The sequence below is a fragment of the Capsicum annuum genome, chromosome 1 (genome assembly GCF_002878395.1).
Source record: "Capsicum annuum cultivar UCD-10X-F1 chromosome 1, UCD10Xv1.1, whole genome shotgun sequence".
NCBI lineage: Eukaryota > Viridiplantae > Streptophyta > Magnoliopsida > Solanales > Solanaceae > Capsicum > Capsicum annuum.
Window position 1 is genome coordinate 116,177,447 of NC_061111.1, and position 20,235 is coordinate 116,197,681.

Below are 20,235 nucleotides of genomic sequence, written 5' to 3' on the forward strand. Positions count from 1 at the left end.
CATCCAAATCATGTAGATATTTTAATTTTCAAATTCAATTTCATTTTTTTTATTGATCTAATAGGTTGGAGGAGGATAAATTAAAGGTGCGGGTGGCAACTTTCATAATTGGAGGAGAAGTGGAGTGGGGTGTCGGCTAAGGAGAGGGGGGGGCGCTATTGGCGGGTTTGGGTGAAGAAGAGGGGAATTTTTTTTCTTTATATAAAGATTAGTTTAAAAAAAAAACTGTTCACGCGTTTTTTTTTATAAAGAAAATGTCACGTCAGCATAAGGGGAAAATAAATTCACTATAAAGATGTTAAGTGGTAAATAAATAGAAGATTAGTTTAAATACTAAAGTAAGTTGGGAGACAAGTTTAAGAGGGTTTTGATGTATTATCTCAATTATTTACCTTATCACAAAAAAAAAACAGGACAACATTAAAATCACCCATTACTAGGCACTAGCCACGGACTTTGGACATTTGATGTTATTTCAAGTTCCATCCACATAGGCTTCCTATCTTCAATAGTGTGAAGACCATAAACCGCAGCGAATAAGAAACTTGTAGCGTCATTCTTCTTCTGCACACAACAACGGTCAAGCTGGAGGCTAACACTAACAGGGGCAGATCTAGGGGCCCGGGTGAGGGCTCAGTAACTTTCGTGCGAATCTAGTATTTATATAGAGAAATCTAGTAAATATATAAAAATTATAAGTTGAAAACTCACAAACAAAGTATATTATTAGTCTAGTGAAGTAAAAGGACTGGTAAAAATTTTATTGACCTCATGATTGTGAGTTCAAATCCCCTTGGTTATTATTTGATTTTATATTTATCTAACAAGAAAACCCACAAACTTTAAATCCTAGATCCGCCTCTGAATACTCATAATTGATACATCCACCTTAATTTGTGTGATCCCAACTATCCATATTCTTCCTTTATCAGTTGCATCATAATTACCATACCAACTCCAAGTTGGGAAAAACTTTCTTGGCAATGGCATGTCCTTTCTGTTTGTTAACTCTATGTTCTATAATAGCCAACTACTATAATAGCCTTCTTTATTATTCTCCGCAGCTCCTTATGCTTGAAATTCTTATTAAAGCCCCTTAGTTTGCTTCTGTTGTCAAACTAAAATTTAAATCCCAGTTGACATGCCATGTAGGAGGGGCCATCTAAACAATCTCATGTAGCTATTGAACTGGTTTGATGTACATATTAAAAAAATTGACTTAATATTAAGTTTGTAACTTTGATATGAGAAATATAAGAACTTATAGAGTCGCTTAAATGTAGTATTTATTTAAGGTCATAATATGGTGAAAATAATTCGGTTTAATTCAAAGCATATGATATGGAAAATAATTTATATGAAGTTATCCTATAGACCATGTATGAGACCTACATGAATTCAATATCAAATTCATTTGAATTCAGTACTTTTGATGCGATCTATAAATTTATGGTCTAAATTTATAAAAATTATAATAAATAGTAATAAATATGAACTCAGAATTCTAAAGATTTTTTTTTTCCACATAACTTCCTGTAGCACTTTTTTATTTCTAACCGTCCTATTTTAATTCAACATTACGTCTTAATTAATCCACTATCCATTCGCCTTACACACTGAATACAAATATACTTTTATTGTTTTACATTTACACAACAGAGTTGTACAATCTAAACTTCATCTTCATCTCTCTTAATGAAGCAACAAAGCTTGTCATATATTTATTCTCACATCTATTTATTCTAAAATATTTACTCGCTAAAGTACTTACAAAGGAAAAAAGAGTGTCACAATCAAAGCACAAAAACACAAGTGATATCTGAAAAACAAGAAACTACGAGAATAGTGCTAATACCACTAGTAAGAATGTCATAATCAAAGCAGTGATATCTGAAAAACAAGAAATTACGAGAATAGTGCTAATATCACTGGTAAGAAAGAAGGTCCAAGCGCAATCATCATACCGCGGAAATATTACCTACAAATTGCATGCACCACAAAAATCTCATCATGAATGTTACTAGTCTGCTACTAATCTGTTTTATGTTATAAGAAAAGGCACAGTGCAATAGTGAACTAGGCTATGGATTCTTGGAAAAAAGTCATATTTGAAGTTAAAATTGTGCTTCGACATGCATTTCACTTGAAAAAAAGTTGAAGTTTTGTCAGATAAAAGAATCTCAGTTGATCAAACTGGTTTCAAATTTGAAAAACCCATCAACAGAACCTAACCAAAAAAATCATTCCAATGTATTAACCAAAACAACTTTTTAAAACATTTCATGAAAAAAAGAAGAAAAACAAAGCTAATGTCCCAACTGACTTGGACCACAAGTTTCAAATTATTCTTGTGAAACTCCATGGCACAGTCAAAGTGCATCACATAAATTTAATATTTGTCATAGTTGTCTATGTTGCTTGGACATTTCCAAAAACATTATAGAACCACTGTGTCAAATCCTCAAAAGAAAATGCTTTACTATATACACGCACTTACTGACATCGTTTTAGAGTCTTGAGCAACATAAGTTGTTGTACCTTACTCGAGTTCTGCTCAGGAAATTGAGAAGGCAGCTTGAAGCCTTTTGCAGTCAACCAAATAAGTGAAACCATAAGCTAAGTTCTTGAGTGTAGCATCATGTAATTCTGCTGAGGAAGTTGCAGTAGCATCTGTTGAAAAGAAGACTCTGAACCCTCTTACAAATGCCTCTCTGGCTGTGGTTTCACAGCACAGGTTGGTCATTACACCAGTCACTATTACCTCTTTTATTCCCATCTCTAACAGTTTCTCCTCTAGGTTTGTATCTGCAAAATGTTTGTAAATAGTAATTAGCAGCATTAGTAATCTCAGCAACATACATTAAGAGATTCCTTTGGGTCCGTGCTTGCACTACCCAAAGACGCGAACTTTCAATGGGAAGTCAGTAGGTAATGCTACCGACGAGCCAAATTCCAACGGCTACCTCAGACATTTTAGTGATTGCATTACCAACAACAACAACAACAACAAACCCAGTGTATTCCCACCTAGTGGGGTCTGGGGAGGTAAGATGTACGCAGTCCATACCTCTACCTCTGATGAAGTAGAAAGGCTGTTTCCGAAAGACCCCCGGCTCAAGGCACGAGATACCACACAAACACATAGTAAAGCACAGAAGCAGATTACATAACATAAATACGACACCCATAAGTATTATAAAACAGAGGAAAGCAGAGGAAAGCACACAGATTCGTAATAAAACATGGAACACGGAATACGGAATCATAACAGAAATAAAACCCCCACCAAGTAATTCCCTACACTAGCGACCCAAACTGGCCCTAATCCTCTGCCGTAATTCGCGTCTTCCAGATCTTCCTATCTAGGGTCATGTCCTCGGTGAGCTGTAACTGTTCCATGTCCCGCCTAATCACCTCACCCCAGTACTTCTTCGGCCTACCCCTACCCCGCCTAAAACCATCCAACGCTAGCCTCTCACACCTACGGACCGGAGCATCCATGCCCCTCCTCTTCACGTGTCCGAACCATCTCAATCGTGTTTCCCGCATCTTGCACTCCACTGAAGTCACACCAACCTTCTCCCGGATAGTCTCATTCTGAACTCTATCCCCTCTAGTCAGTCTACACATCCAGCGCAACATCCGCATTTCTGCCACCTTCATTTTTTGGATGTGGAAGTTCTTAACTGGCCAACACTCCGCTCCATACAACAAGGCCGGACGGACTACCACCCTGTAGAATTTGCCTTTAAGCTTGGGCGGCACCTTCTTATCACACAGCACCCCCGACGCGAGTTTCCACTTCATCCATCCCGCCCCAATACGGTGCGAGACATCCTCGTCAATCTCACCGTTACTCTGGATCACGGACCCAAGATACTTGAACTTATCCCTCTTACATACCTCCTGTGCTTCCAGCTTCACTACTACCTCATTCTCCCGCCTCACGTCATTAAACTTGCATTCCACATACTCTGTCTTGCTTCTGCTCACCCTGAACCCTTTAGACTCAAGAGTTCGCCTCCACACCTCTAATTTGTCATTCACACCCCCTCGAGTCTCATCTATCAGAACTATGGGAGCTGTCGGAAAGAAAAATGTTTATGGGAGCTGTCGGAAACACTATTGATGAGCCAATTTCTGATTGCTTCCTTCAGATATGTAGTGATGCACTACTAAAAAACCAAATTCTTATAGGAAGTCCATAGGAAACGCAACCGACGAGCCAATTTTCAATGACTTCCTTTGGACATTTCTATCGGAAATTAGCCTGTTTTTAATACTGTTGATATCAACCTTTTTTCGATAATTGAGAAATTCTCTAGGGCCTCAGTAGTACAAGATTCAAAGTTGTTGGATAATGATTTCGTATTTCCACCCTGCTCCAGTTAAATAATGGACTTTTGTATGTGCTAAGGTTTGAACGCGCTTGCATTCTTAGCACAAGACTAAGATTACCCCCTTAACCCACCCAACCCCCACCCACCCCACCTGGTTTTTCGTTCTTTATTTTAACTTTCTGTAGTGGAAGTAGGGAGTGGGGAGAAAAAGGCCCCGTCACATGAAGCAGACTCAAATCTTTTTCTATTTTTCTTTTGATAACCGTGGTGTCGGGGTCAGCTTGTACGCATCTCGACACATTGCACAGATATCATCCACCTCCCACCATCAACAGGTACAAGATAACTCTGTCCACCAAAGGCTAAAATAAATAGGAAGAAATCACCTAGTGGAGAAAATTAGGTAGGAGATGACAAAAAAGTCTTTAAATTAACGAAAAAGACTCAAAAATACCCTTGAACTATCTGAAATAGCTCAAAAATACCCCTCGTTAGATTTTTGGCTCAAAAATACCCCTCCGTTAAATATTTGACTCAAAAATACCCTTCCCTCTAACAGAATTTGGAAAAGGGTCAAAAATACCCCTGAACTATCTGAAATGGATCAAAAATACCCCTCGTTAGTTTTTTGGCTCAAAAATCCCCCTCTGTTAAATATTTGGCTCAAAAATACCCTTCCCTTAACGAAATTCCACCAAGCATGCCATCTAAATAAAAAAATAATGTGGCTATGCCATATTACCATCCACATATAAAATGTTATATTTTTTAATTATATGACATTCCTTTCTTTATTTTTATTTTTTTGCAAAGCAGTTTTATTGATTTGGAAAAAAAATATGATCAGTAAAATTAAAAATTTCTAATAATATTTAAATAAAATAAATCATTGTTTTTACTAGATTTAAGTTTAACGTTTTTGGAATTTCTCGACATTGGGAAGGTAGGGACGACCCGGTTCATACATACTCCGTAGGTGTCGGGGAGGGGGGGACCACTCCGGGCCTGACCTACACGCCCTCACCCCAGCTTCGCTGGAGGGGCGTTTCGAACCCCCGACCCTGGCACACCACGGTAAGCAAGCTTACCGCTGAGCCAAGGCCATCCCTCCGGGAAGGTACTAAATAAATTTTGTTAAGAGTATAAATTATTCAATTTTTTTTTTCATTATATGATAAACTTTTCACTTAGACCATTAAAGAAAATTATATTCATGTTTTTCTAATGATTAAAATATATTAAATGTCATTTACTTTTCTGAAAGTGGAATTTTCAAAAATTCTAAGAATACTTGATGATTAAACATAAAATTAGAAAAACTATCAACATTTATTGAGTTCAAAAAAAATAAATCAACATCACTGAATATAATCTTTTTATTTAACTCTTTCATCAAGAAAAAAGGAATGTCATATAATTAAAAAATACTAACATTTTACATGTGGATGGTAATATGACATAGTCACGTGGTTTTTTTTTATGGAAAAGGCTCAAAAATACCTTGATGTATTATTCGTTGTAGTACTTCCTAATGAAATTCAAAATCTAATCATACGTACGGAATGAATAATAGTAGAAAGAAATTGTTTCACTTCACCAGAAAAAGTTAGCCAACTTATTATATCGACCTCTAAAATTTCTTGAGCATTAAAGTTTAACACATGAAGCAGCGACGCAATAGCATAGTGAGTAAATTATAAATACATTGTAGATTGTAACTATAGTTTTAATATTACCACTGAAGTGATTATAACAAAACATAGAACAAACATTGAGATGAGAATTGTTAGTTAAAGGCTCTAACTATGAATAGAGACTAAGGAAGAAACATATCATATAAATTCACGACTTCACCTCATAAGTCGCAACTATACAAAGAGCTGGTTTCTATGATTAGGAGTTCGAACAATATGACCTCCTGATCACATGGCGACAACTTCACTGTTGCACCAGGGATTCCCTAAAAGACAAGAACGACCTAATCCCATTAGGATCATCAAAGTTGAAATATTTTTGAGCCCTTTTCGTAAAAAAAAATCACGTGACTATGCCACATGACTATCCACATGTAAAATGTTAGTATTTTTTAATTATATGACATTCCTTTCTTTTTTATGAAAGAGTTAAATAAAAAGATTATATTCAGTGAGTTGATTTATTTTTTCTGAACTCAATGAATGTTGATAGTTTTTCTAATTTTATGTTTAATCATCAAGTAATTTTAGAATTTTGGAAAATTTCACTTTCAGAAAAGTAAATGACATTTAAAATATTTTAATCATTAGAAAAATATGGATATAATTTTCTTTAATAATCTAAGTGAAAAGTTTATCATACAATAAAAAAAATGAATAATTTATACTCCTTTAACAAAATTTATTTAGTACTTTCCCAATGTCGAGAAATTCCAAAAACGTTAAACTAAATCCAGTAAAAATACTGATTTATATTATTTAAATATTTTAGAAATTTTTAATTTTACTGATCATATTTTTTTCCAGATCAATAAAACTGCTTTGCAAAAAAATAAAAATAAAAATAAAGAAGAAAAGAATGTCATATAATTAAAAAATATAACATTTAATATGTGAATGGTAATATGGCATAGCCACATGCTTTTTTTTTAATCTAGGTGGCATGCTTGGTGAAATTTCATTAAGGGGAGGGGTATTTTTGAATCAAAACACTAACGAGGGGTATTTTTGATCCATTTCAAATAGTTCAGGAGTATTTTTTATCCTTTTTCGAATTCCGTTAGAGGGAGGAGTATTTTTTAGCCAAATATTTAACGGAAGGATATTTTTTAGCCAAAAATCTAACGAGGGATATTTTTGAGCTATTTCAAATAATTCAGGGGTATTTTTGAGCCTTTTCCGTTAAATTAAAAATTGTGACAACTTTAACCAGCTAAGGTCAAAGCTTCATTTAAATTGTTATTAAGTTAATTGGGGTATAAAGTGTAATTTTTAAAATGTTTTAAATTTTTTAAAAGTCCTCCAACTCCAAATTTCAAATTTTAGAATTTCCCCCATTTTCTTATCTTTCAATCTTTTTTTTTCTTTCTCTCTCCAAATTGCTTTTTCCCATCTTCTTATTATTATTTTTTTCTCTCTAGATTTTCCTCTTCTTCCGTCTTCTTTCTTCTTTTTCTTTCTGTTTTCACTTCGTTCTTCTTTCTCTATTAATTTTCATGGACTATTTTAAAAAAAAAAATTGAAAAGTTTGAAAAGAAAATTTTTGATTTCTTTTAAAAATGAATGAAAAAATAATTCAGCAACTACGAGAGTTGCTTCAACAACACAGTAATTGCTGCAACAACTACTATTAGTTGTTGTGTTACAACAATTATCGAAGTTGCAACTATTGAAATTGCTGCAGCAACTTAGACTGTTGCTGAAACAACTTCGATAGTTGCTACAGCAACTTCGTACTTAATTTCTAAAAAAAATCTAATTGGAGGAGGAGCCCACAAAAAATTGATATTTACGGTAAAAATAGAGGTGGTGGTGTTGGTGGTGACGTCGAATAAGAAAATGACATTTGTTGTGGTGTTGATAGCGACGGTGGTGGAAGAGAAAGAAGAAAAATAGGCGATAGTTATGTAGAGGGAGGAAATAATGGTGAATCTGGAAGAGGTGACAATGGTAGTGATAATGATAGTGGAGGAATTTCAATTATTTGGAATGAATTTGATGCTCAATTTGTGAACAAACATAAGAACATGATTATTTTAAATTTTTCTACAATTTATAAAAATTATTTATTTAATTAAATTTATTTTAATATTTAATTTCTTATGTGGCATTTAAAAATGACGTGGAATTTAAAGCAACATTTAAAAATGACGTGGAAGCAATTGTGTTACACACACTGAAATAGGATTTAAAATGTTGAGTTTTATTGAGTTGGGGGTTCAGATGACAAAAGTCTAAGTAGGGGCGTTCACTTTACAAACTCGGACAAGTACAAGGGTCCAAGAGATCAATCATGCTGCTTTGTCCAAGGGGCAAGGTTTTACTGATACAAAATATAAACAGATCATGGAGATGCTGAACAGAGATCCACAAGATGTGAAACAAGCCAACATGTCAGGTATAGTCACCTGTTTATCATCTCACAAGGGTGGATAGTTGATTCTGGTGCTACTCACCATATAGCAGATAAAACCGTGTTGTCCACAAGTAAAATAGTTAGGCCAGGAATGGACAAGGTAAATCTTCCAAATGGTGCAGAAGTCGAAATCTCACATACCGGTGAAGCAATAGTTTTTTAGAATGCAGTAGTGAAGGATGTCTTGTTTTCTATCTTTCTACCCTGACTTTTGTGTCTTCCAGGACCTCTACAATGGCAGGGTGAGAGGGATTGGTAGAGAAAGAGAAGGTCTATACATTCTCAAAGGTGAATGGGAAGATAAGGATTCACAAGAAAGGTCAAGAAAGCTGATAGCAGAAGTAGCACAAAAGGATGTCAGTTTATGGCATAGGAGACTTGGACATCCATCTGCTCAAGTATTATAGCTTTTAGATCTTTTAAGTTATAATAAGGACATTGAGTTGCTAAACAATTGTCATATATGTCCATTAGCTAAACAAACTAGGTTAACATTTCCTATTAGTGACACTAGATCTGTTGATATTGTACACATGGATCAATGGGGACCTTATAAGAATCCAACCTTTGATAAGAAGCATTATTTTCTGACAGTTGTGGATGATTACAATAGGTATACTTAGGTTCATTTATTGCAGCTTAAGTCTGAAACCATTATGGCTTTTAAAAATTTCTTAATCATGATCAAAAATCAGTTTGGTGCTACTGTAAAAACTATAAGAACAGATAATGGAAAGAGTTTTTTAACTCAAAATGCTTATATTTGTTCAAGTCCTTAGGTATCCTGCATCAAAGTAGTTGTCCACACACACCACAACAAAATGGTGTTGTGGAGAGGAAACACAGACATATCTTGAATATTGCTAGAGCCATCAGATTCCAATCTTATATACACATCAAATTTTGGGGAATACTTATTCAAACTGCAGTATATTTAATGAACAGGCAACCATCATCTTCTATTGGTGGCAAGAGCCCTTATGAGTTGTTGTTTTCTAAGGTTCCTTCCTTAGTACATTTGAGAGTGGTTGGCTGCTTATGTTATGCTTCAGTGTTACCTAAGGGTGACAAATTTTTTGAAAGAACTAAGCCTGCAGTATTAATGGGATATTCTACTTCACAAAAGGGGTACATACTGATGGAATTGAACACAAACAAGTTGTTTGTCAATAGAGATGTTGTATTTCAAGAGCATGTATTCCTTTTTGCAAATAAGTAAACTGAGAGTGATTCATCAGATTTTTTACAATTGCATGAAGATTATGACCATGAGATAGATTCAGATATTGTCGAAGACAGTGCACCTACTCAACCCTCAAATGCAAAAGTATTACCTTAAGACAGTTCAAATCTTGATCAAGCATCTGAGTCAATGTCATCACAGGAGCACTTACCTAATTCTATACATGTTCCTGCAAAGGCAGATGATGCTCAACATCTACCTACAAAGACTCCAAGAGTGACTAGAGAGCCTATTTGGCTGAAGGACTATACTACCAGCAGTAGGAGGAAAGGTACCATGTATCCTATTGCCAACTACTTATCTTAACTACAGATAACTATAAATGCTATGTGAATGGTTTATCTGCTCTAGTAGAACCACAACATTTTAGCCAAGCTGCTACAGATGAAAGATGGATTCAAGCCATGAAGTTGGAAATTCAAGCACTTGAGGACAATAAAACCTGGGAAACGGTGGACCTACCACCAGGAAAAAGTGCCATTGGATCAAGATGGGTGTATAAGATCAAGTACAAAGCAAATGGAGATGTTGAAAGGTTCAAGGCAAGGTTAGTAGCTTAGGGATACAGTCAGCAGGAAGGGCTAGACTAACATGAGACCTTTTCACCTGTTGCCAAAAGGGTGACAGGAAAGAGTACAAGCTAGCGAGGAAGGAGGCGAAGTCAGCAGTCACGGCAGCTAAGACGGCCGCTTTTGAGAGCTTGTATGCAGGGTTACAGGGGAAAGGAGGGGAGAAAAAGTTGTTTAGACTCGCTAAGGCTAGGGAGAGGAAGGGTCGTGACCTCGATCAGGTGAGGTGCATTAAGGGGGAGGACGGTAGAGTGTTGGTGGAGGACGGCCACATTAAGAAGAGATGGCAGTCGTATTTTCATAGGCTCTTGAATGACGAAGGGGATAGAGCTATTGTGTTAGGGGAATTGGAGCACTCAGAGGAGTGTCGGGATTTTAGCTATTGTAGACGTTTTAAGGTAGAAGAGGTTAGACAGGCTGTCCGCAGGATGCGAAGGGGTAGGGCGACGGGGCCGGATGAGATACCGGTGGAGTGTTGGAAGTTCGTTGGAGAGGCTGGTGTAAGGTGGTTGACTGGATTGTTTAATGAAATCTTCAGGACGGCAAAGATGCCCGAGGCGTGGAGGTGGAGTACCATGGTCCCTCTTTATAAGAATAAGGGGGACATTCAGAGTTGCAATAACTATAGGGGGATTAAGTTATTGAGTCACTCTATGAAGATCTGGGAGAGAGTGGTCGAGGTGAGGCTGAGACGGATAGTGTCTATTTCGGAAAACCAGTTCGGATTTATGCCCGGCCGCTCGACGACGGAGGCAATCCACCTGGTGCGGAGGTTGGTGGAGCAGTATAGGGAGAGGAAGAAGGATCTGCACATAGTGTTTATCGACCTGGAGAAGGCATACGACAAAGTCCCCAGGGAGGTGCTTTGGAGATGCTTGGAGGTGAGTGGAGTACCGCTGGCATATACCAGAGTAATTAAGGATATGTATGATGGAGCGAAAACCCAGGTGAGGACGGCGGGAGGAGACTCAGAGCATTTCACTGTCCGGACAGGATTGCATCAGGGATCTACTCTTAGTCCCTTTTTGTTTGCGTTGGTGATGGATGTGTTGACGCGGCGCATTCAAGGGGAGGTGCCGTGGTGTATGCTTTTTGCAGACGATGTAGTGCTGATAGATGAGACTCGAGGGGGTGTGAATGACAAATTAGAGGTGTGGAGGCAAACTCTTGAGTCTAAAGGGTTCAGGATGAGCAGAAGCAAGACAGAGTATGTGGAATGCAAGTTTAATGACGTGAGGCGGGAGAATGAGGTAGTAGTGAAGCTGGAAGCACAGGAGGTATGTAAGAGGGATAAGTTCAAGTATCTTGGGTCCGTGATCCAGAGTAACGGTGAGATTGACGAGGATGTCTCGCACCGTATTGGGGCGGGATAGATGAAGTGGAAACTCACGTCGGGGGTGCTGTGTGATAAGAAGGTGCCGCCCAAGCTTAAAGGCAAATTCTACAGGGTGGTAGTCCGTCCGGCCTTGCTGTATGGAGCGGAGTGTTGGCCAATTAAGAACTCCCATATCCAAAAAATGAAGGTGGCAGAAATGCGGATGTTGCGCTGGATGTGTGGACTGACTAGAGGGGATCGAGTTCGGAATGAGACTATCCGAGAGAAGGTTGGTGTGACTTCAGTGGAGTGCAAGATGTGGGAAGCACGATTGAGATGGTTTGGACACGTGAAGAGGAGGGGCATGAATGCCCCGGTCCGTAGGTGTGAGAGGCTAGCGTTGGATGGTTTTAGGCGGGGTAGGGGTAGGCCGAAGAAGTACTGGGGTGAGGTGATTAGGCGGGACATGGAACAGTTACAGCTCACCGAGGACATGACCCTAGATAGGAAGGTCTGGAGGGCGCGAATTACGGCAGAGGATTAGGGCCAGTTTGGGTCGCTAGTGTAGGGAATTACTTGGTGGGGGTTTTATTCCTGTTATGATTCCGTGTTCCGTGTTCTATGTTTTATTACGAATCTGTGTGCTTTCCTCTGCTTTACTCTGTTTTATATTACTTATGGGTGCCGTATATATGATATGTAATCTGCTTCTGTGCTTTACTATGTGTTTGTGTGGTATCTCGTGCCTTGAGCCGGGGGTCTATCGGAAACAGCCTTTCTACTTCATCAAAGGTAGAGGTATGGACTGCGTACATCTTACCCCCCAGACCCCACTAGGTGGGAATACACTGGGTTTATTGTTGTTGTTGTTGCCAAAAGGGTGACTATTAGGTGGATCATTGCTCTAGCGGTATCAAAAGGATGGTGCCTCTATCAGATGGATGTGTATAATGCCTTTTTGCAAGGTGATCTAGATGAGGAAGTGTATATGCAATTGCCTGAAGGTTTTCAGCAAAAAAGGCACCACAAGGTTTGTAGGTTACTAAAGTCATTGTATGGGCTCAAACAAGCCTCAAGACAATGGAACATCAAGCTCACTTCTTCCTTGTTACAAGTTGGATTCACCCAGAGTGCATATGATTACTCTTTATTCACTTTAAAGAAAACAACAGGCATGGTTACAATCTTGGTGTATGTGGATGATTTGCTTATTACTGGAGACAACAAAGATTTGATCATAGCAGCCAAGGAGGCATTACATCAGCAATTTAAGCTTAAGGACTTAGGTGAGCTTAAATACTTTCTTGGTATTAAGGTGTTGAGATCCAGACAAGGAGTTATCCTAAAGCAAAGGAAGTATTTGCTAGAACTGATTTCAGAAATAGGTCTTGCTGGTGCAAAACCAGCATCTACACCTATGGAATCTAATGCTAGACTAACCTCAGTCGAGTTTGATGAAGCTACAGAAATCACAAATGATGTAATCCTGAGGGATGTAACTTCTTATCAGAGATTAGTGGGGAAGCTTATGTATGCCACAAACACCAGACCTGACATTAATTATGCAGTTCAAACTCTAAGTCAGTTTATGTAGAAGCCTAAAAAGTCACATTTGGAAGCTGCACATAGAATTGTGAGATATTTGAAAGGCTCAGTAGGTCAAGGCATTTGGATGAAACCTCATAGAATTACAGACATAGTTTGCTGGTGTGACTCTGACTCTGACTGGGCAGCATGTCCTAACACTAAAAAATCAGTTACAGGTTATGTGATTCAACTTGGTGGTTCCTTGGTCTCATGGAAGTCAAAAAAACAACATACAATATCTAGGAGCTCTGCAGAGGCTGAGTATAGAAGCATGGCTTCAGCAGTAGCAGAACTCACTTGGTTGGAAGGTTTATTCACTGATCTAGGTGTTCCTATTCATAAACCTATTACAGTGTTGAGTGATAGCAAATCTGCCATTCAATTGGCAGCCAATCCGATATTCCATGAATGAACTAAACGCATTGAGATTGATTGCCATTTCATTCGAGATAAGGTCAAGGCAGGGTTGATCAAGACTGTTTATGTACCCACACATCATCAGGTGGCAGATATCTTAACCAAAAGTTTGAGTCATGAACAACATTCTCATCTTCTGAGCAAGCTTGGTGTGCTAAACATCTTGCACCATTCAGCTTGAGGGGGCGTGTTGAGATTATTACGTGAAGATTATACTTGAAGACAGTTAATTAACAATTGAAAGTTAGTTAGCAGTCATTTTTCAGTTGACAGCTTTGACTGTCACTGTTACTGTTTCATTACCTTCCAAATTAGATAGTTAGTTGATTCCACTTGCCAGCTAAGAGCATAGGTTATAGATGATTCTAGAAGCATTGTATGATTCTCTAAATATCACTCAAGTTGAGTGAACAATTATCACTGCAATAAGCTTCTTCTTCACTACCCAACAATGAGCACTCTGTTTTTTCCTTCTTCATTACTGATTCTATGTTCCATTACTCTTTGAGAATACATTTGAGAGCTTATCTAGTAGATTTTCACAAGAGGCAATACTGACAACAAAAAAGAGGTATTTGACCCTGAAAACTTCATCTGACGATGAACTTGAGTTGGAAGAATCCATCGCCATTCACTCAATGGCGATCAAGAACGTGGTTGAAGATCGATGCAGCAACAGTGCCATCCCACTCGCCAACATCAACACATTAATCCTAGTCAAGCTCATTAAATACAAGAAGATGAATAAGTCAACTTCAAATCAAATGGAATCGAGATTCGAAATGGGAACCCTTGAACCCTCAAAGGGAATTTTTGAACCAATGAAGTTGTTGTGTTCGTGAGGATTGTGATGATGGAGGGGCCCACCACTAGTGATAGTCTTCATGTTGTTGTTGTTGCTACTTCTGAAGTGAAGCATGTCGTGATGGTCTAGAATATGGGAATTTATTTTCGAGAGGCCACCACCTAAACTCATGTTGTTAATGCTTCCATACATAGAACCTCATTTATATGGAAGCAGGAACAACAGCATGGAATCGGGAGTTTGCATGTCTATCTCATATTAATCGTATGATGAGGAAGCGTATAGAATTATGGGCTTTATATTAATCTTTTTTTTTTTGCGAAGTGCATTAATAAGAATATTAAAATCACTAGCAGAAAATATTTATTACCCCTGAAGGCACTGTATGTGTTTTTCAACGACCAAGTCACTTTCACTCAGCTTCAACTCAGGTATAAGTTCAGCATCAACGGTACCATCTTTAATGATATTTCCATTCCACCACTCGTAAATCATGTCATAGTCATCCGGTGACTTATGACAGTGGCATGTGAAGATGAAACAGCATGAAATTCCGGCGACAGAGATCGATTGTGATGTTGATTGCAGCGAGAATTGGGTTGGACATGAAGGAGAAGTAATTTGCATGCCTATCACTTAAATGACAGCAAATTTCGGGTCTCATATTCATCGTATCATGACCAGGCGCGTTGGACTATAAATTATCATTTTTTTCGCGAATTTCATACATCTGGTCGTGATTAAATAAGACTACCAAAATTAGTAGTAGAAAGTATTTATTACCTTTGAAGGCACTGTAAGTGTATTTCTCAACGACTGAGTCACTTTCCCTCCGGAGCAACTCGGGTATAAGTTCAGCTTCAACAGTGCCATCTCGAATAATATCTCCGTTCCACCACTCATAAATCATGCCGTAGTCATCCGGTGACTTGTGACGGTGGCGCGTGAAGATGATAGGCATGGAATTCCGACGGCAGAGATCGATTGTGATGTTGATTGCAGGGAGAATTGGGTTGGACATGGAGGAGAAGTAGTTTTGCATGTCGACTACTATAAGGACGGCGGATTTGGGGTCCGGCTTTCGGGTTCGGGTTTCATACTTACTGTAGGAAGACATTGCAGTAGGGAATTATGTTGAAATTTGGGGCTCAATGATTTTTGGTCATGTGTAGGAGAGTGATATATCCAATTTTCTAGTTTCCAGTACCTTCTACCTGATATTGACGTTTCAATTTCATTTTTTTAAAGTAATGGTGTAAAATGTGCATTATTTTGGATGAAATTTAAAAAACGGACATTTAACTTAAAATGAAAGTAAATATAAAAGGATAGTCTTTGCCGAGTACCTGAAGATTATAGGTTCAAATTATGAAAGGAACTCCTTATAAAATTAAGTTTGTGTAAGATGGACTTTTGTGATTTGACTCTTTTTATATTATATGAGATAGATTTTTGTGATTTGACTCTTCTATGATCTCATGTATAATGATATTTAGATTCGACTCCTCCCAATTTTCCTTCTCTCCAAATTTTGCCTCTACTTTTTAAAAGATAATGATATAAACTGCGTATATTTTACCATCCTTAACTCCATTATATAGAAATATAGTGGGTTTGTTGTTGTTCTTGACACAATTTAATGATTAAGATTTAATTATCTTAAATAAATCTCTAATCATAATTTAGATAATGATTAAATTATATTATTTGATTTTAAAACTTATTACAATCTCAAAATCTCAGCACCATATTATCTTATTCAAAAATTATTTATGGACAAGATAATATGTTACTAAGATTGTGGGACTATAATAATTTTGAAACTGAATAATATAATTTAATTATTATCTAAATCATAATTAGAGATTTACTTTAGATAATTAAATCTTAACCATTAAATTTGACATTTGTCATGTGTCACTATTCACTAATCCAATAGAAACTTGGGGAAATTATTGGAGAGAAAGAAAATGGAAAGGTGTCGAACTCAAAAGTTAAGTGTTCATAAATATATTCAGCGAATAGTGAAAATTTAATGCATCAAAGTGCGCTTTTAACTCAAAAATAAATATAAGCTAATATCAAATAGTATTGTGACGAAAAGTTACCACCTCCATTAACTTCACCTTGTCCATAAAAAAATTATCATACTAATTTATTTGTTTTAATTCTTATGTTGCTCAATCTATCTCCGTGGTCATTTAAATAATTCGGTGCACTAAACTCTTGTTATACACAAAATTTGAGACAAAAATCATACTATAAGAGTCACTATTGCACTAGCGGCATGCGACACCTCACCTTACACCACAAATGTCAACTTTCATCATATAACATTATTTTCATTTAGAAGCGAATTCAAATTAAATTTGTGAATTCATATTTTAAGATTTTTAACGACGATGAGGGGGACAAAAGTTTCATATTAGAAAACTTGGAGAAATCTAAGGAGTGTCACGATTATGGTTATAGTAGGCGTATTAAGGTTGAGGATATCAAGGGAGCTATTCGTAGGATGCATGGGGATAGGGCGACGGGGCCAGATGAGATTCCAGTGGATTTTTGGAAGAGCACTGGAGGGACAGGTTTGGTGCAGTTCACAAGGTTGTTCAACATCATTTTTAGGGCAGCGAAGATTCCTGAAGCATGGAGGTAGAGTACGATAATTCCATTATATAAAATAAGGGAGACATACATAGTTGCAACAACATGGAGGTATTAAGTTCTTGAGTCATATTATGAAGGTTTGGGAAAAGGTGGTAGAGTTGAGGTTGTGAATGATCGTGACTATCTCTAAGAATCAATTCGATTTCATGCTAGGTCGCTCGACTACTGAGGTCATCCACCTTGTGAAAAGATTAGTGGAGCAGTTTTGGGAGAGAAAGAAAGACTTGCACAATGTGTTTCTTGATCTTGAGAAGTCATATGACAGAGTTCCCAAGGAAATTCTGTGGAGGTGCTTGGAGGCTAGAGGGGTGCATATGTTGTACACTAAATTGATTTAGGACATGTATGATGGTGCAAAGATTCGTGTGAGGACGGTACGGGAGATTCAAAGCACTTTTTGATTTTGATATAGTTGCACCAGTAATTGACTCTTAGCTCTTTTATATATGCCTTGGTGATGGATGTTTTGACATGACATATTCAAGGGGAAGTGCCTTGTTGTATGGATACCAATTGTAGGGGGTGCGGATAACTTGTGTGGTAAAATAGATCTATTATAAGTAGAATGGATCTATTTTTATTTGTGCGTGGATATTTCTTAACTTCTCTAAATATTTATATTTTGAATTTATTTATGTTAGTTTTATTGATATTCATATCTCGGGGGTAATTATATGGTAATTGGTTAAATGCTTTACTATAATATTCTTTATTTTTTTCCCCTTAGTTTTTGTAATTCTTCTATATTATTTTGAAGGTATTCTAAATATTTTATATCTTTTGTTTCAAAATATCTAATTAGATTATCTTTCATAAGTTTTTCTAATAATATTATTTCTTCCATATTTTGTCTCCAATATTTTAAATATTCATAGTCTATCATTTTATCCTGTAGTAATTGCAAAGTTACAATTTTCTGTATAATAATTTATCCTAATTGTACTGTAATATATATCTAATTCTAGATTTTCAATGCTATTTATTATCTTGTATTGTTCTTCTCGTAGCCAGTTTTTTAAATTATATAAACTATCACATGTACTTTTTCCTAAATTTTCTAGGGTTTCTTCTATCCATATTAATTTTTCTTTTAGTTTTCCATTATTTTTCTAATTCGATTTCTATAATTAATTTCTTCATTTAGATTATCTTGATTTTCTCTAGTTTTTCTAATATATTCTAACATTTCTTAATCTAAATAATATCCATCTGGGTAATTATCCAGGTATAATTATTCTATCCAATTTATAGTTTCAATTTCATTGTCTAATATTTTTTTTAATACTATTCTCTTAATATCTATAATTTCTATATCTTTAAGTATATATAAGATTAAGATTTTAAGATTATCTATCATTTAAAATTGGTTAAATACTTTATTATAATATTTTTTAGTTGTTTGTTTTAATCTCATTAATTCTTCTATATTTTCACTAAGAAATTGTATATATTTTATATCTATTTTTCAAAATTCTAAATATACATAATTTATCATAGTTAGTGTGTGGGTTTGATATATAAGTATTTATAAGAGTAGTTCGGTAGGTGTGGTATATAATTAATTCTAGTCATAAAATATCTATCAAATATTTTTTTCCAATATGATTTTTCTTATATCTACTATTTCTATATTCTTAAGTACATATAAAATGAGTATTTTAAATTTATCTACTATTTCGTCAGATAAATAATTATTCATTTTTCATAAAATTCTTATTTTAAAAATATTCCCTTCAATCATGCACATAAAAAAATATGATCACTTTAGATTGCTATATACTAGATTATTCTTAAATAGCATATTCTTCGGTCACTATTAGCATGGTAATCTGAATATTTTTCCCTTAAACAACGCCTCTATTCTGGTTATTCCCCTATCACGGCTTTCTTGCCTCACCGGTTTCACCTTTAGGATGGCATAGTTCTTAGGGAGTTTTCTCCTTTTCCACTTTGCTAATAAACTTCTTAATATGCTCTTTTTTGAATAATTCTACTATAAAGCAACTAACATGAACTTGTTTTATCATATCATGATTGTTAGGAATTTATGAATTTAGCTATTCATAATAGTAAATGAATATACCTGTTCTGGTAGTTTTGATAATTCTAAGCTTTGTTCCTCCATAGATTTTTCCATTGAAATATACCTGTTTTTTAAATAATCAAATTATTTGTTGTAGACAAGAGAGAGTTTTTTGCTTTAATCGTATGAAGGCTTGCCTTCCTCTGAGCAAATGTTCTTCTATTTATATTTTTAAGAAAACCTGTAAACGTTTTACATTTTTACATCTGTCCTAATCTATTACCTACCTACTTTACAAAGGTCCTAAATTATTTCTACAAAAGGACAAAACTTAGTAATGGCATTTTGCCAAAAAGTCAAAAAGTAACTAATAATTTACGTAAATGAATTAAGAAAGATATCTAATCTTCCATATGTCATTTTCTAGCATTAACTTGTCTTCTTTATGTCACTTCATTAACTTGTCTTCTTTTTATTATTGCCCCATCTTCTTTTTATTACTCAGTATCTCCATTATTACTTCATATCTTGCATCTTCCAGCTGTTGATTTCTTTTTCTATTCCAGTTGAACCTCTGGGATAATATTATCTTCTCCATTACATTTTGAACATTGATGGTCTGGATATTTTTGTCCAATTAACTTACAATATCTGGTTAATAATTCTTTCGAAATAAATTTTTCTCTAATGGCTCTGGCGATAGGTTTTTTCTCTGGATTGAGTAACGTCAAGATCCATTGCCTAACGCCTTCCATATCTGCTTCTCATAGTTCCTTTGAATTTGAGTATACTATTACATTACCTCTTGAATAATAACTCCATATGGGATTTCTGTTGCGATAAGTGTTTCCTAACTCTTAAAGAATTGTGGATAGTCCGATAATTCTCTTATTTGCATAAAAATTTGGTATCTCAATTCTAGCTATTTCTGGTTGTGGAATAATATCTTTTGGTATAATCATATCTCGGGTCATTCCTATTTTTACAACTTGTATAGGTGATTTAACTTCATTATACAATATCTTTGCTGGTGCCGTGTAAAATTTTATAAAAAATAGGTTGCCTTTGGTTATTCTTTTAAAAATGTTAAATGAATCATATATTTCTAGTATACTGGATATTTCATTTTCGTCTTGGGTATATATGGTACTAAGTAGTC

The 20,235-nt window shown here is 35.9% G+C and overlaps 1 protein-coding gene across 5 annotated transcripts; it reads right to left on the minus strand.

The window, feature by feature from the left end:
• Positions 1-302: 302 nt before the first annotated feature.
• On the minus strand, positions 303-15,745 carry LOC107876730 (nicotinamidase 2). 5 transcript variants are annotated; one of them, XM_016723611.2, is made up of 3 exons: positions 15,170-15,568; positions 2,539-2,805; positions 303-564 (listed from the first exon to the last, which is right to left on the minus strand). In XM_016723611.2, the coding sequence occupies exons 1-2, from the start codon at positions 15,501-15,503 to the stop codon at positions 2,555-2,557; spliced, it is 585 nt and encodes a 194-aa protein (XP_016579097.1). In that variant the 5' UTR covers positions 15,504-15,568; the 3' UTR covers positions 303-564; positions 2,539-2,554. The 5 variants fall into 5 exon arrangements, with proteins under 5 accessions (XP_016579097.1, XP_016579091.1, XP_016579087.1 ...); XM_016723605.2 differs by having other exon boundaries at positions 303-653; XM_016723601.2 differs by lacking the exon at positions 303-564 and adding an exon at positions 1,585-1,978 and having other exon boundaries at positions 15,170-15,697.
• Between the last annotated feature and the right edge of the window lie 4,490 nt (positions 15,746-20,235).

Bases quoted from the DNA above. Each gene is read 5' to 3' on its own strand.
- LOC107876730 (XM_047407024.1), bottom strand. From the start codon at position 15,503: ATGTCTTCCTACAGTAAGTATGAAACCCGAACCCGAAAGCCGGACCCC. The intron at 15,022-15,169 runs GTAATAAATACT...CTGTCATTTAAG, and splicing joins CACTTACAGTGCCTTCAAAG to TGATAGGCATGCAAATTACT. The intron at 2,806-14,756 runs GTAATAAATATT...AACATTTTGCAG, and splicing joins CACATACAGTGCCTTCAGGG to ATACAAACCTAGAGGAGAAA.